The 12,032-nt window shown below is 41.7% G+C and overlaps 1 protein-coding gene across 1 annotated transcript; it reads left to right on the forward strand.

Annotated features, from left to right (window-relative positions):
- Positions 1–1,013: 1,013 nt before the first annotated feature.
- Positions 1,014–7,408, forward strand: LOC106606958 (chromobox protein homolog 2). The gene is made up of 5 exons (XM_014203456.3): positions 1,014–1,165; positions 1,253–1,296; positions 2,572–2,637; positions 3,413–3,482; positions 3,580–7,408. The coding sequence occupies exons 1-5, from the start codon at positions 1,094–1,096 to the stop codon at positions 5,020–5,022; spliced, it is 1,695 nt and encodes a 564-aa protein (XP_014058931.1). The 5' UTR covers positions 1,014–1,093; the 3' UTR covers positions 5,023–7,408.
- Positions 7,409–12,032: the final 4,624 nt, after the last annotated feature.

Raw genomic sequence — 12,032 nt, forward strand, 5'->3', positions numbered from 1 at the left:
TGATAACCATGTAAATCTCTCTTGGACAAGGTGACTTTTGTCAATATATTAGCCTGTATTCCCCCCCCCCCCCCCAAAAAAATGAAATGATAATTAGCTACAAATGCCATGATGATCTGGACGAGACTGCCGAATCGAGGCAAAGGTAAGAATCTCTGGATTAACTATCTAATGTTGGCTAAATGTAATAATGAATAAATTGGCTAAACTTCTGTTAGACAAGGTGTCAGCTAGAGATGACGTGTAGGAGCTTGCAGGGCTTTGTAGTATTGCATGATGCTAATTAGCATTTTCGAATCTAAGAGTAAATGGAGCCGAATATATTTATAAAAGTCACCTTTCCCGAGAGATTTAAATGGTTATCAAAACGTCACACCAGGGTAAGCCTACAGGGAGCACAGCCCTTATTTTGAAGTGTTTCTAAAATCCACTATGGGAAAAATGAATGGTGGAAAAATGATTGGAACCATTTCCCTGTTTGACCGCTAGATTTTATGGGTATTATGACGCTGCCACTGTGGTGCTCAATAAACCACAACAGAGAGGCAGAGGCGAGGGAGAGAGTTTACTCCGCCCAAAATCTGTCCACGAAACAGGCCACGAAGTGAGGTATTTTTGCATGGAGGTCAATGAGTGTCCAATTTGGTCAACAAAAAATGTAATTGCTAATTTGTTACATGAGGCTTATTTGATCTGTAATAAGTTTCATAATGGTTATGTTGTTAGGAATTTGCTGATATATGTGGACGCACGTGGCATTTCGGAAACAAAAACAAAAAAACTACTTTATATTGTTGTTCAGACACGTATCTGCCCTTTCATTGGCAAGAATGTTCTCACCTGATCTGGCCTCCTCCCTCCTGCCTTCCATCTTTGAGGATGTAGTTCCATTGCTTGAGCGGTCACTCGATTATCTTGTCAATATAATAGAACATTTTTGACCGCAATATGTGAAAACGATTTGATTGGTCACACGTCGAGGTGTGACGTTTACAGGGACGGTATCTGCCAAGGGACAAGCTTCGAGAATGCGTTTTCTTACCGCCCTCTTTTCCATTCTTTTCATAAAATACTAGAGTAGGCAACAGCGAACATGGAGGAATTGAGCGCCGTAGGAGAACAGGTTTTCGACGCTGAATGCATCCTGAACAAACGATTAAGAAAGGTTAGATGTTGTAAAATATAATTTTCTCATATCCCAAAATATTTTCTGCCCACAGTTTGGTAACATTTCCCTTCTCTATTTTCGCAGGGGAAGTTAGAGTTTCTTGTGAAGTGGAGGGGATGGTCATCCAAGTAAGTACAAGTGGTGCTGCAGCTGCGAGTTCAGCCTCAAACAATGAAAACAACAACAACGTGTCGCTTTTTGCTTCACTGTTGTAAAGGATTCATACATTCCCTAAATTCGCTCGAAAACATGCTGCACGTGAAAACGAAAAATTGTGGTTTTACGCTTGCCTCCTACTACTATTATTATTGTTGGTTTTAAGGTTTGGAAATTAACCTAGTTAGTTATGCAAAACAAACAGATCGTTTAGGTTTTTGGTTTCTCGTATTCAATATCTGCTGGTTTGTCTGTTTGACATTTTCTCAGTAATTAGGCCACACAAACTAGGCTATAGAAACTCATATTTGATCACTCGCTTACTGGAGCTCTAGCTAATGGTTTATCAATCTAGCTTTATTATATGCTTTATTGATAAATAAATTACAAGCGGGAGTTGGTAGAAGTTTGGGTTGGGAAACGTATGCCGAGTCTCTCTCACATCCCACAAACTACAGTGTCCAGTTGGTACACTTGCCTAATTTTTGTGATGGTTGTTTAAATGTATATGATAATGTGATACAGTTTATTTATTGCCTAACGTGACTCGGTAGTATACATAGAATTTTCGTAAATCAGTCTTTTCCCCCCTTTCGAGCGCTCCAGCTGCCAGCGCGTCCTTGTCACAGTTGCCCTTTCCCTTGTCCCTTCTGTTTCATTGTTGCTATTAATCCCATCATCAATGGGCATTCTGCCTGTCGCTCACACCCCGTTCTTAACCCAAATCCTCACATTGCTGTCGGATTCTGCCAGCGCCATCGACTTGGTCAAGTTATTTACTTGTGATATAAACAGGTAAGACGTAGCTGGTGGAAATTATAATGTGCTTGCCAATTCGAGATCTCTTTCTACATTAACTCAGTATTGGCCTTCTTGAGATTCTCTGATTCTTGTGAAGGCGGCAGATCCTACACACTTGGCTTTAAATAAACTTCTCTCCTTATCTTCCCCTTTGCTATGTGGTTAAGCCTCCCACTCACAGCTCTTTGCATATGCCTCCTATCTCTACACTAGGCCTCCTTTCTCTAATCACTATGTTAGGTTACACTAGGCCTCTTATCTCTACAGTCACTAGGGTAGGGTATAGGTTATATTAGGTCACTAGGTTAGGTTACACTAGGCCTACATTTCATTAGTGGTACACTATGGTGCTAACTTGTATCATCAACTTTTACCAAAAAGTACTGCAATGTGGACATTTTAAGTGATTTTAGTATTTTGATTGACATATTTTCCTTTTGCTTCAGGCACAATAGCTGGGAGCCCCAAGCGAACATCCTTGACCCAAGATTATTGGCTGCATTTAACAAGAGGTGAGTTTCTATTTGCCCTGACCTCACTGAGTGAGCTATATCCAAACAATGCCCTCTGAAATGCTCCAGCAGGGGTTAATAGTGCCCCATTCAAGCCAATGTGGAGCCCACAGATAGGCATACAATCTGTGTTTTCAGGCTGTAAACACATCGATATGAGTTTAGGTTTTCCCAACCCTTCAAGTTTTATTTGATGGTCATTCTGTTCAATATACATTTGATATAAAAATACATTATTTTGTATTGGTAAGGGATTAAATAATGCATTTGTAAAATTAAAAGGAGTCATAAATGCCAGTTAATCTTAAAACTGAAGCAGGGAAAATATTTCATTTCAAATGTATGCTTTCCTTTGCATTTAAATCAGGATAACTGATTTAAACGCATATACAGCAGAAAATGAGGGGGTGGCACAAAAACAGGAACCGAATTTCCAAAAGTGAAAGCGTATCTAATGTTTTCAGATGAGCATCTGGGGATTTTTATTGCAACCTCTGATTTGTTTTTGCCAAGCATTGGGCGTTGCAAGACCAGACAATACTTCACGAGATGTTACTTGTAAAAATTCTGTCTCGCCATGAACACACAGTCCATATGTCTCTGTCAAGAAGAAGGCTACAAGTCTTAGATCACAGTGTATATGTTTAGTGATAGATTACCCTCTCCTCAGATGGTTTCCAAAACACTCAACAGTGCTTGCTCTGAATCCTTGACTCCTGCTCTACTTCTACCATAACTATTGCTGAAGAATGTTTCCAATATTTTGTTTTTACAGTGAACAAGAAAAGGAAATTCTGATCTGCAAGAGAGGGAAAAGGCCGAGGGGGAGACCTCGAAAAGTTGTGGTATGCTTTCCTCAAGACCTTTACAAATATTGAAAAGTATTTTCTACCAAAATGTCATAAATATAATGTAATATGACTTCTCTCTTCCTTATTTCAGGAAACTGTGCCTGAAGTGTCAAAGTCAAGCAGCTCTTCGTCATCGTCATCTTCGTCTGGCTCATCATCGTCATCTTCTTCCTCTTCCTCCTCATCGGATGATGACGACGATGATAACAACGATAGAAAGGCAAAGCCAGGTCCCAGAACACGGGAGCTCCACCCTGTCCCTCAGAAGAAAGCACAGATTGTTGTGGCCAAGCCGGAGCCCCCGAGGAAGAAGCGAGGCAGGAAAGCACTGCCTGCAGAAATGAAGGCCATTCAACAGAACAAGGGCCAGCGCAAGATCATAAAGACAGTTGCCAAAGACTCCCCTGCAGACCTCCGAGGTGGAATCAAGAAACCCTTTCACCCAGCCAGCTTCACCTTCATGGGGTTGAACAGTAGAGGCCCTCTGAGTGTCCAGGGCAGATGTTCCCTGGCCCAGGGTGGGACTACTAAAAACTCCATGAACACTGCAGGCTCTGGCCGGTCAAATAACTCAGCTTCTCTCTCTTTCAACCAGAGATCCAACCAGAGCAAGAGTCAAGCTTCTGACTTCAAACTGTCGGTCTCTGATGTGGACAGTGGAGCAGGTTTGGACTTAAAAACGACTGCAAGCAAATCTCCTGGAGTAGCAGCGTTGAATTTGCATAACTCCAAACTCTCAACCAGCAATGGCAATCCACAAGGAGCTTTTCAGCCACAGCTGGGTTCCCACAACGGGCAGAAGAAACCAGATGCCCCTGGGCAAACACCACTGCAGCAGGTACCCAATAACAAACCTGCTGCCCCCTTCTCCACTCCTAAAGGCCCTGCCAACCAAGCTGCAAGCCTTCAGGCACTAAACCTACAGAGTGTGAACAAATCAACACCGGGCAACGATACTCCAGGCAATGGCACCGCACCAGTGTCCAACCTGCGAAGCACCACCAACCCAGCACGGAAAGACACAGTTGGTCAGTATGGTCAAGAGAAAAATCCTGTACAGAGTCCTGCCACGCCTGGTGGACAACAGCCCAGAAAGAACCATCCTGGAGTTGATAAGGTCAAAGCTGAGGAGACCAGTGAAGTGGGTGTCATGGCCGAGAGGCCTGAGAGGCTGACTACAACAAGGGCCCAAGGGAGGGTTGAGAAGAGCATTGTCCAGAACCCCTCCGTAGAGGCCAGAGACATCCTGGGCAAGCGGGAGAGATCTGCCTCCAAAGACAGTGGCAAGCAGGCCAAGGTCCTCCTGAGTGAGATGAGCACCGGTGAGGAGAGCACCTCAGACTCTGACCAGGATTCCCCCTACCCAAGTAACAGTCAGGACTTGTCCATCTCAGTCCAGACCGGCCAGGACTGGAAGCCCACTCACAGCCTGATCGAGCATGTGTTTGTTACTGACGTCACTGCCAACCTTGTCACTGTCACAGTCAAGGAGTCCCCAACCAGTGTGGGCTTCTTCAACATACATAATTATTGACTGAAAACCGGTAATTGAACTGCCTAGCAAAGGGGCTGCAAAGTAGACAGCAGAGGCCTTAAGTGGGGTATTGAATGAAGTAGATAAGTTAGAGCAGTGTTAATGCACATAGGTTTACTGCAGTGATGCAAAGTTTCCCCTTCTCTACAATGTATTCATCTGAAATCTGCAGACTTACTCTTTTGCTTTGCTCTGTTAGTAAAACAATGTACTTTTGATATATTGTACACACGCAACAAAACATGCTAATCAACTGGAGGAAAGCTTTGTCTTAAGGGAACTATTCAGGGCCAGGTGTAAACTAGATTGGTAGCTTGTTTGATTACAAAGTAGTAATGCAACTCTTAGGGATGTCATTATAATGTAGCTACCTCTAGTTTAATCCAGCTCTTGTTTTGTATTCAATATTCTTGCGAAGTTCTTCTGGAATGGCAAGCTTGGAAGTACTGGGTTTTTTTTCTCTCCCTTGAGTATAAGATGACGTGACCATTACAATCAATTTGCCAATTCACATTAGTGTAAAGCACCGTAGTCTTATATGAAATGTAAAATTCCAATGAAAGGACAAATAATAGCAACATTTCCTTAGGCAACATTTTTCGATTTGAAAATGTTGTAATTACTGGAAGAGCTCTGTCTCTCGAAGCTATAACATTAACAAAGAAGTTTGCAAGGCAAACCCGGTGTTGCGTTGAGGACCAAGTTCTCATCAGTTGAAAATAAGTTGAATTCCTCAGTGCAGTCAGTCTATCAGTGAAGTATTTCACCCAGGCTGGAGTAGGAGGGAAGAAGATACACTCTCTCTGTTCTCCCCTAGTGCTCAGATAAGACCGGTTACTGGCCGAGGTTACTCCTCCCTTCAGGTCTGTGCTCCCACAACCCCACTAGGGCATTCACTGGCGGGTGTACTGTCAAAACTGGTGGTTATTATGGACGAGCCTAGTGAATAATTTCCGGTATAGTTATGGCAGGATGATGATGGACAGCACACCTGATGTGACTCCTCCCCTACCCCAGCCAGAGTGAGGGGCCTCTTTGTGCCATTATGAGCGCTGAGGGCAAGCACTCAGGGATTTCACTACTCTGGGAAGGGTGGAGGCAAAGGAAACCCAACAATGAACTAACTGCCTGATATTGTTTTTCCTTGACCACAAAAAAAACTCCAGATCGAGTATTTAGCAGTTGGTGTTCAAAGTGTAGGCCGATGAAATGCTAGATATTTTCCTTTGTTACATGCAGTGTGCATACACACACCACAATCTCATTTTACGCACCTGCATGGGATCAGTAGTTAGGCTCTGCTACCCACAGAAGGAAAATGTGTTTATCTGATGTAACTGAAAAGAAACCACAACGTCTACTGTCTTTCTGCTCCCTAGAGAGGAGTTTAGCTACACAGCACTTCAACTGAACTCCCCACTCTAATCATACTCTGCAGACCATGCTTTAAATGTTTTACTCAAATGAATCAACAAAGGCGTTACCCCAAAGAAAGCTAACGTGTCCGGTTTGCAGAGAAGGATGGTTATTCTGGTGCATCTGTTAATTATACACAGAGTGGTAATCATTGCTCCCTACTTGTTGAAATCTTGCCACGCAGATGCACTGTGTTTGAAAGTGCAGTTGTGTCATGATGTAACCCTATGTGGTAGTGTATTGTTTAAACAAATACAACAAGATATATTTTTGGTGAGAATTCTGGAGACACAACATTTGAGTGTGATTTGCCTCTCATACAGATCAAGTAGCTAGGCATTGTCCAGACATGTTTATTCTTCAACTAGATTTACAATACTTACTGATTTACGGTCAAATTGACTAGACTAGGACCAGCAACCACTTAGGTGGTTTTAAGTGCTTGTATTCAGCTGTTTATGCTGATGGTTTCTATATGCCTTAAACACTATTTGAGGCTATCTGGACCCTGGATTTGGAAAAATGTTCATATGCAAACATTACTGACATGATTAATCGGAAGCCTTGGAAGGAAGACAAGGCATTGTGCCTTGATAGGTGAGAAATGACCCTCATCCACAGGGTTTCTTAAATGTTAATGACATTTGACAATTTATGGGAGGATGGGCCACTGGATTGCTTTGATAATTGTATCTCACATTTGACATGAGCTGGAGCCAGGCTACAGACTCCTGTAACAGTGGTTTATGTTTTCCTCACTCCATGAAGGCATACAAGAAAATACAATTGTTGGGGTGTGGTCTTCACACATTTGTAATCTTCTTTTGATATACTAACCATTTCAACTGAAGGCTGTATTCTTCAAACTATTTATTTAAACGAGGTCTTCAGGATAGGACAATGTCACCAATCTTTGTATTGTGCATGTTGTCGTGATATTAACCTTTAATAAATAGTACTTTCTTAATAAGTCTGGTAATAATTTCTGTTTTCACTGATCATGTTAGGGGTGCCCCTTAACCCTCAACTCATAATGCCAACCCAAGTCATACATTTTCTGTTAATTTGCCTTAGTATTAGAAATTCTGCTGAATTTAAATAGCCAATAGGAGTCTGAATTAAAATAATTAGGTGCGTGTACGCGCATGTACGTGCGAGTGTGTTACAAAAATACTTTGCAAAAATACTCTTTGCAGGAGCCTCCTGAATATAATGCAGTTATTCATTCAGTCACTAGATGGTGGTGTTGCATTTCAAACATGGCCCATTCAGAATGGGGTACTATGTTTCTCCCCCTGTAGGTGTAACAGATGGATGGGTTCACCAATGTAAAGAGGGGTGGGCAATCACTCATGGGGTTGTGAGACTTGTTGTTCCATTTGAAAAGCACATACTCACATTTTTCACTCTGACAGATCAAATCACTATCTGGTTTAGCTCCTAATTATCCAATTGGAAATATATAATTTCCCTTCATGGGGATGTGTGTCTGGCTGAGCTAGTTACAGTACTGTCATTCAGGGTGTTCTAATCTACAGCCCCCTCCGCCTCTATGTGCCTGCTCACATCCTCCCTGGCTTTGGTTTTAACTTCCACCGTAACAACAACACATATCTATAGTACCAGTCAAAAGTTTGGATTCACCTACACATTCCAGGGTTTTTATTTTTGACAATTTTCTACACTGTAGAATAATAGTGAAGACATCAGAAATATGAAATAACACACATGGAATCATGTAGTAACCCAAAAAGTGTTAAACAAATCAAAAAAATGTTTTATACTTGAGATTCTTCAAAGTAGCCACCCGTTGCCTTGATGACAGCTTTGCACACTCTTGGCTTTCTCTCAACCAGCTTCATGAGGTAGTTTTTTTAATATATTTTTTTATTTAACCAGGTAGACCAGTTGAGAACAAGTTCTCATTTACAACTGCGACCTGGCCAAGATCAAGCAAAGCAGTTTGACACATACAACACAGAGTTACACATGGAATAAACAAACATACAGTCAATAATACAATAGAAAAGTCTATATACAGTGTCTGCAAATGAGGTAAGATTAGGGAGTTAAGGCAATAAATAGTCCATAGTGGCAAAATAATTACAATTTAGCAATTAAACACTGGAGTGATAGATTTGCAGAAGATGAATGTGCAAGTAGAGATACTGGGGTGCAAAGGAGAAGAAAAAAAACCAATATGGGGATGAGATAGTTGGGTGGGCTATTTACAGATGGGCTATGTGCATGTGCAATGATATGTAAGCTGCTCTGACAGCTGATGCTTAAAATTAGTGAGGGAGATATGAGTCTCCAGCTTCAGTGATTTTTGCAATTCGTTCCAGTCATTAGCAGCAGAGAACTGGAAGGAAAGGCGACCAAAAGAGGAATTGACTTTGGGGGTGACCAGTGAAATATACCTGCTGGAGCGTGTGCTATGGGTGGGTGCTGCTATGGTGACCAGTGAGCTGAGATAAGGCAGGGCTTTACCTAGCAAATACTTATAGATGACCTGGAGCCAGTGAATTTGGCGACGAATATGAAGCGAGGGCCAGCCAACGAGAGCATACAGGTCGCAGTGGTGGGTAGTATATGGGGCTTTGGTGACAAAACGAATGGCACTGTGATAAACTGCATCCAATTTGCTGAGTAGAGTGTTGGAGGCTATTTTGTATATGACATCGCCAAAGTCAGTTTTACGAGGGTATGCTTGGCAGCATGAGTGAAGGATGCTTTGTTGTGAAATAGGAAGCCGATTCTAGATTTAATTTTGGATTGGAGATGCTTAATGTGAGTCTGGAAGGAGAGTTTACAGTCTAACCAGACACCTAGGTATTTGTAGTTGTCCACATATTCTAAGTCAGAACCGTCCAGAGTAGTGATGATAGACGGGCGGGCAGGTGCGAGCAGCGATCGGTTGAAGAGCATGCATTTACTTTTACTTGCATTTAAGAGCAGTTGGAGGCCACGGAAGGAGAGTTGTATGGCATTGAAGCTCGTCTGGAGGTTAGTTAACACGGTGTCCAAAGAAGGGCCAGAAGTATACAGAATGGTGTCATCTGCATAGAGGTGGATCAGAGAATCACCAGCAGCAAGAGCGACATCATTGATGTATACAGAGAAAAGAGTCGGCCCGAGAATTGAACCCTGTGGTACCCCCATAGAGACTGCCAGAGGTCCGGACAACAGACCCTCCGATTTGACACACTGAACTCTGTCTGAGAAGTACTTGGTGAACCAGGCAAGGCAGTCATTTGAGAAACCAAGGCTGTTGAGTCTGCCGATAAGAATGCAGTGATTGACAGAGTCGAAAGCCTTGGCCAGGTCGATTAATACGGCTGCACAGTATTGTCTTTTATCGATGGCGGTATGATATTGTTTAGGACCTTGAGCGTGGCTGAGGTGCACCCATGACCAGCTCGGAAGACAGATTGCATAGCGGAGACGGTACGGTGGGATTTGAAATGGTCGGTGATCTGTTTGTTAACTTGGCTTTCGAAGACCTTAGAAAGGCAGGGTAGGATAGATATAGGTCTGTAACAGTTTGGGTATAGAGTGTCTCTCCCTTTGAAGAGTAGTCACCTGGAATGCATTTCAATTAACATGTGTGCCTTGTTAAAAGTTAATTTGTGGAATTTCTTTCCTTCTTAATGCGTTTGAGCCAATCAGTTGTATTGTGACAAGGTAGGGGTGGAAGACAGAATATAGTCTTTTACCAAATAAGGCTAAGTCCATATTATGGCAAAAACAGCTCAAATAAACAAAGAGAAACAACAGTCCATCATTACTTTAAGACATGAAGGTCAGTCAATGTGGAACATTTCAAGAACTTTGAAAGCGCTATGATTAAACTGGCTCTCATGAGGACTGCCACAGGAAAGGAAGACCCAGAGTTACCTCTGCTACAGAGGATAAATTCATTAGAGTTACCAGCCTCAGAAATTCCAGCCCAAATAAATGCTTCACAGAGTTCAAGTAACAGACACATCAACTGTTCAGAGGAGACTGCATGAATCAGACCTTCATGGTCAAATTGCTGCAAAGAAACCACTACTAAAGGACACCAATAAGAAGAAGAGACTTGCTTGGGCCAAGAAACATGAGCAATGGACAATAAACCGGTGGAAATCTGTCCTTTGGTCTGATGAGTCCACATTTGAGATTTTTGGTTCCAACCGCCGTGTCTTTGTGAGACACAGAGTAGGTGAATGGATTATCTCTGCATGTGTAGTTCCCACCGGGAAGCATGGAGGAGGAGGTGTGGGGGTGCTTTGCTGGTGACACTGTGATTTATCTATGCATAGTCACTTTAATAACTTTACCTACATGTACATATTACCTCAATTACCTCAACACCGGTGTCCCTGCACATTGTCTCTGTACCGGTACTCCCTGCATATAGCCCCGCTATTGTTATTTACTGCTGCTCTTTAATTATTTGTTATTCTTATCTCCTACTTTTTTTTGGTATTTTCTTAAAACTGCATTGTTGGTTAAGGGCTTGTAAGTAAGCATTTCACTGTTGTATTCATTAAAGAATCTAAAATATAAAATATATTTTGATTTGTTTAACACCTTTTTGGTTACTAAATGATTCTATATGTGTTATTTCATAGTTTTGTTGTTTTCACTATTATTCTACAATGTAGAAAATAGTACAAATAAAGAAAACCCCTTGAATGAGTAGGTGTGTCCAAACTTTTGACTGGTACTGTATGTTGATACCACATCTCTATGTCCTCAGCCCACCCATCACAATAACATTTGGCAGCTCAACATCAAATCATGGATGCAAGCCAACTTCTCAAAGCCAAAGAGTAAAAAGAAGTGGTGTAAAGTACTGCAGAAAAAAATCTTTGAAGTACTACTTAAGTAGTTTTTTGGGGTATCTACTTTACTATTTATATTTTTGACAACTTTTACTTCACTACATTCCAAAAGCAATAATGTACTTTCTACTCCATACATTTTCCCTGACACCCAAAAGTACTTGTTACATTTTGAATGCTTAGAAGGACAGGAAAATTGTCCAATTCAAGCTCTTAAAGAGAAAATCCCTGGTCATCCCTACTGCATCTGATCTGGCGGACTCACTAAACACAAATGCTTTTGTGTCGTCTGGTTTGCTTAATATAAGGAATTTGAATTGATTTATACTTTTGATCCTTAAGTATGTTTAAGCAATTACATTTACTTTTGATACTTAAGTATATTTAAAACCAAATACTTTTAGACTTTTACTGAAGTAGTATTTTACTGGTCATTTTCTATTAATGTATCTTTACTTTTACTCAAGTATGACAATTGGGTACTTTTTCCACCACTGGTAAACAGTGTGTGCTGGAAAAGCTGGGTGATTTCAACATGATTGAGGGTGTCCAGGTCTCTCCCGGCCCCCAGGCCTGAAACCTTGGTGTTACCTTTGACCCCACTCTCTCATCTGAGTGTCACATCAAGAACATTGAGATGGTCTCCTTTTTCCATTGCCAGAGTTTGCCCCTTACCCATCCTGATGAAGGAAAACGGATACACACCTTTGTGACAAGCTGACAGAACTAACTGTTACCACTATTCTGTGTCATTAGTTCCAGATC

The sequence above is a fragment of the Salmo salar genome, chromosome 03, assembly GCF_965601325.2.
Source record: "Salmo salar chromosome 03, fSalSal1, whole genome shotgun sequence".
Classification (NCBI taxonomy): Eukaryota; Metazoa; Chordata; class Actinopteri; order Salmoniformes; family Salmonidae; genus Salmo; species Salmo salar.

Excerpts from the sequence above, each read along its gene's own strand:
- LOC106606958 (XM_014203456.3), top strand. The coding sequence starts at position 1,094 with ATGGAGGAATTGAGCGCCGTAGGAGAACAGGTTTTCGACGCTGAATGC. Across the intron at positions 1,166-1,252 it reads TGAACAAACGATTAAGAAAG|GGGAAGTTAGAGTTTCTTGT; the intron begins GTTAGATGTTGT and ends CTATTTTCGCAG. Across the intron at positions 1,297-2,571 it reads TGGAGGGGATGGTCATCCAA|GCACAATAGCTGGGAGCCCC; the intron begins GTAAGTACAAGT and ends CTTTTGCTTCAG.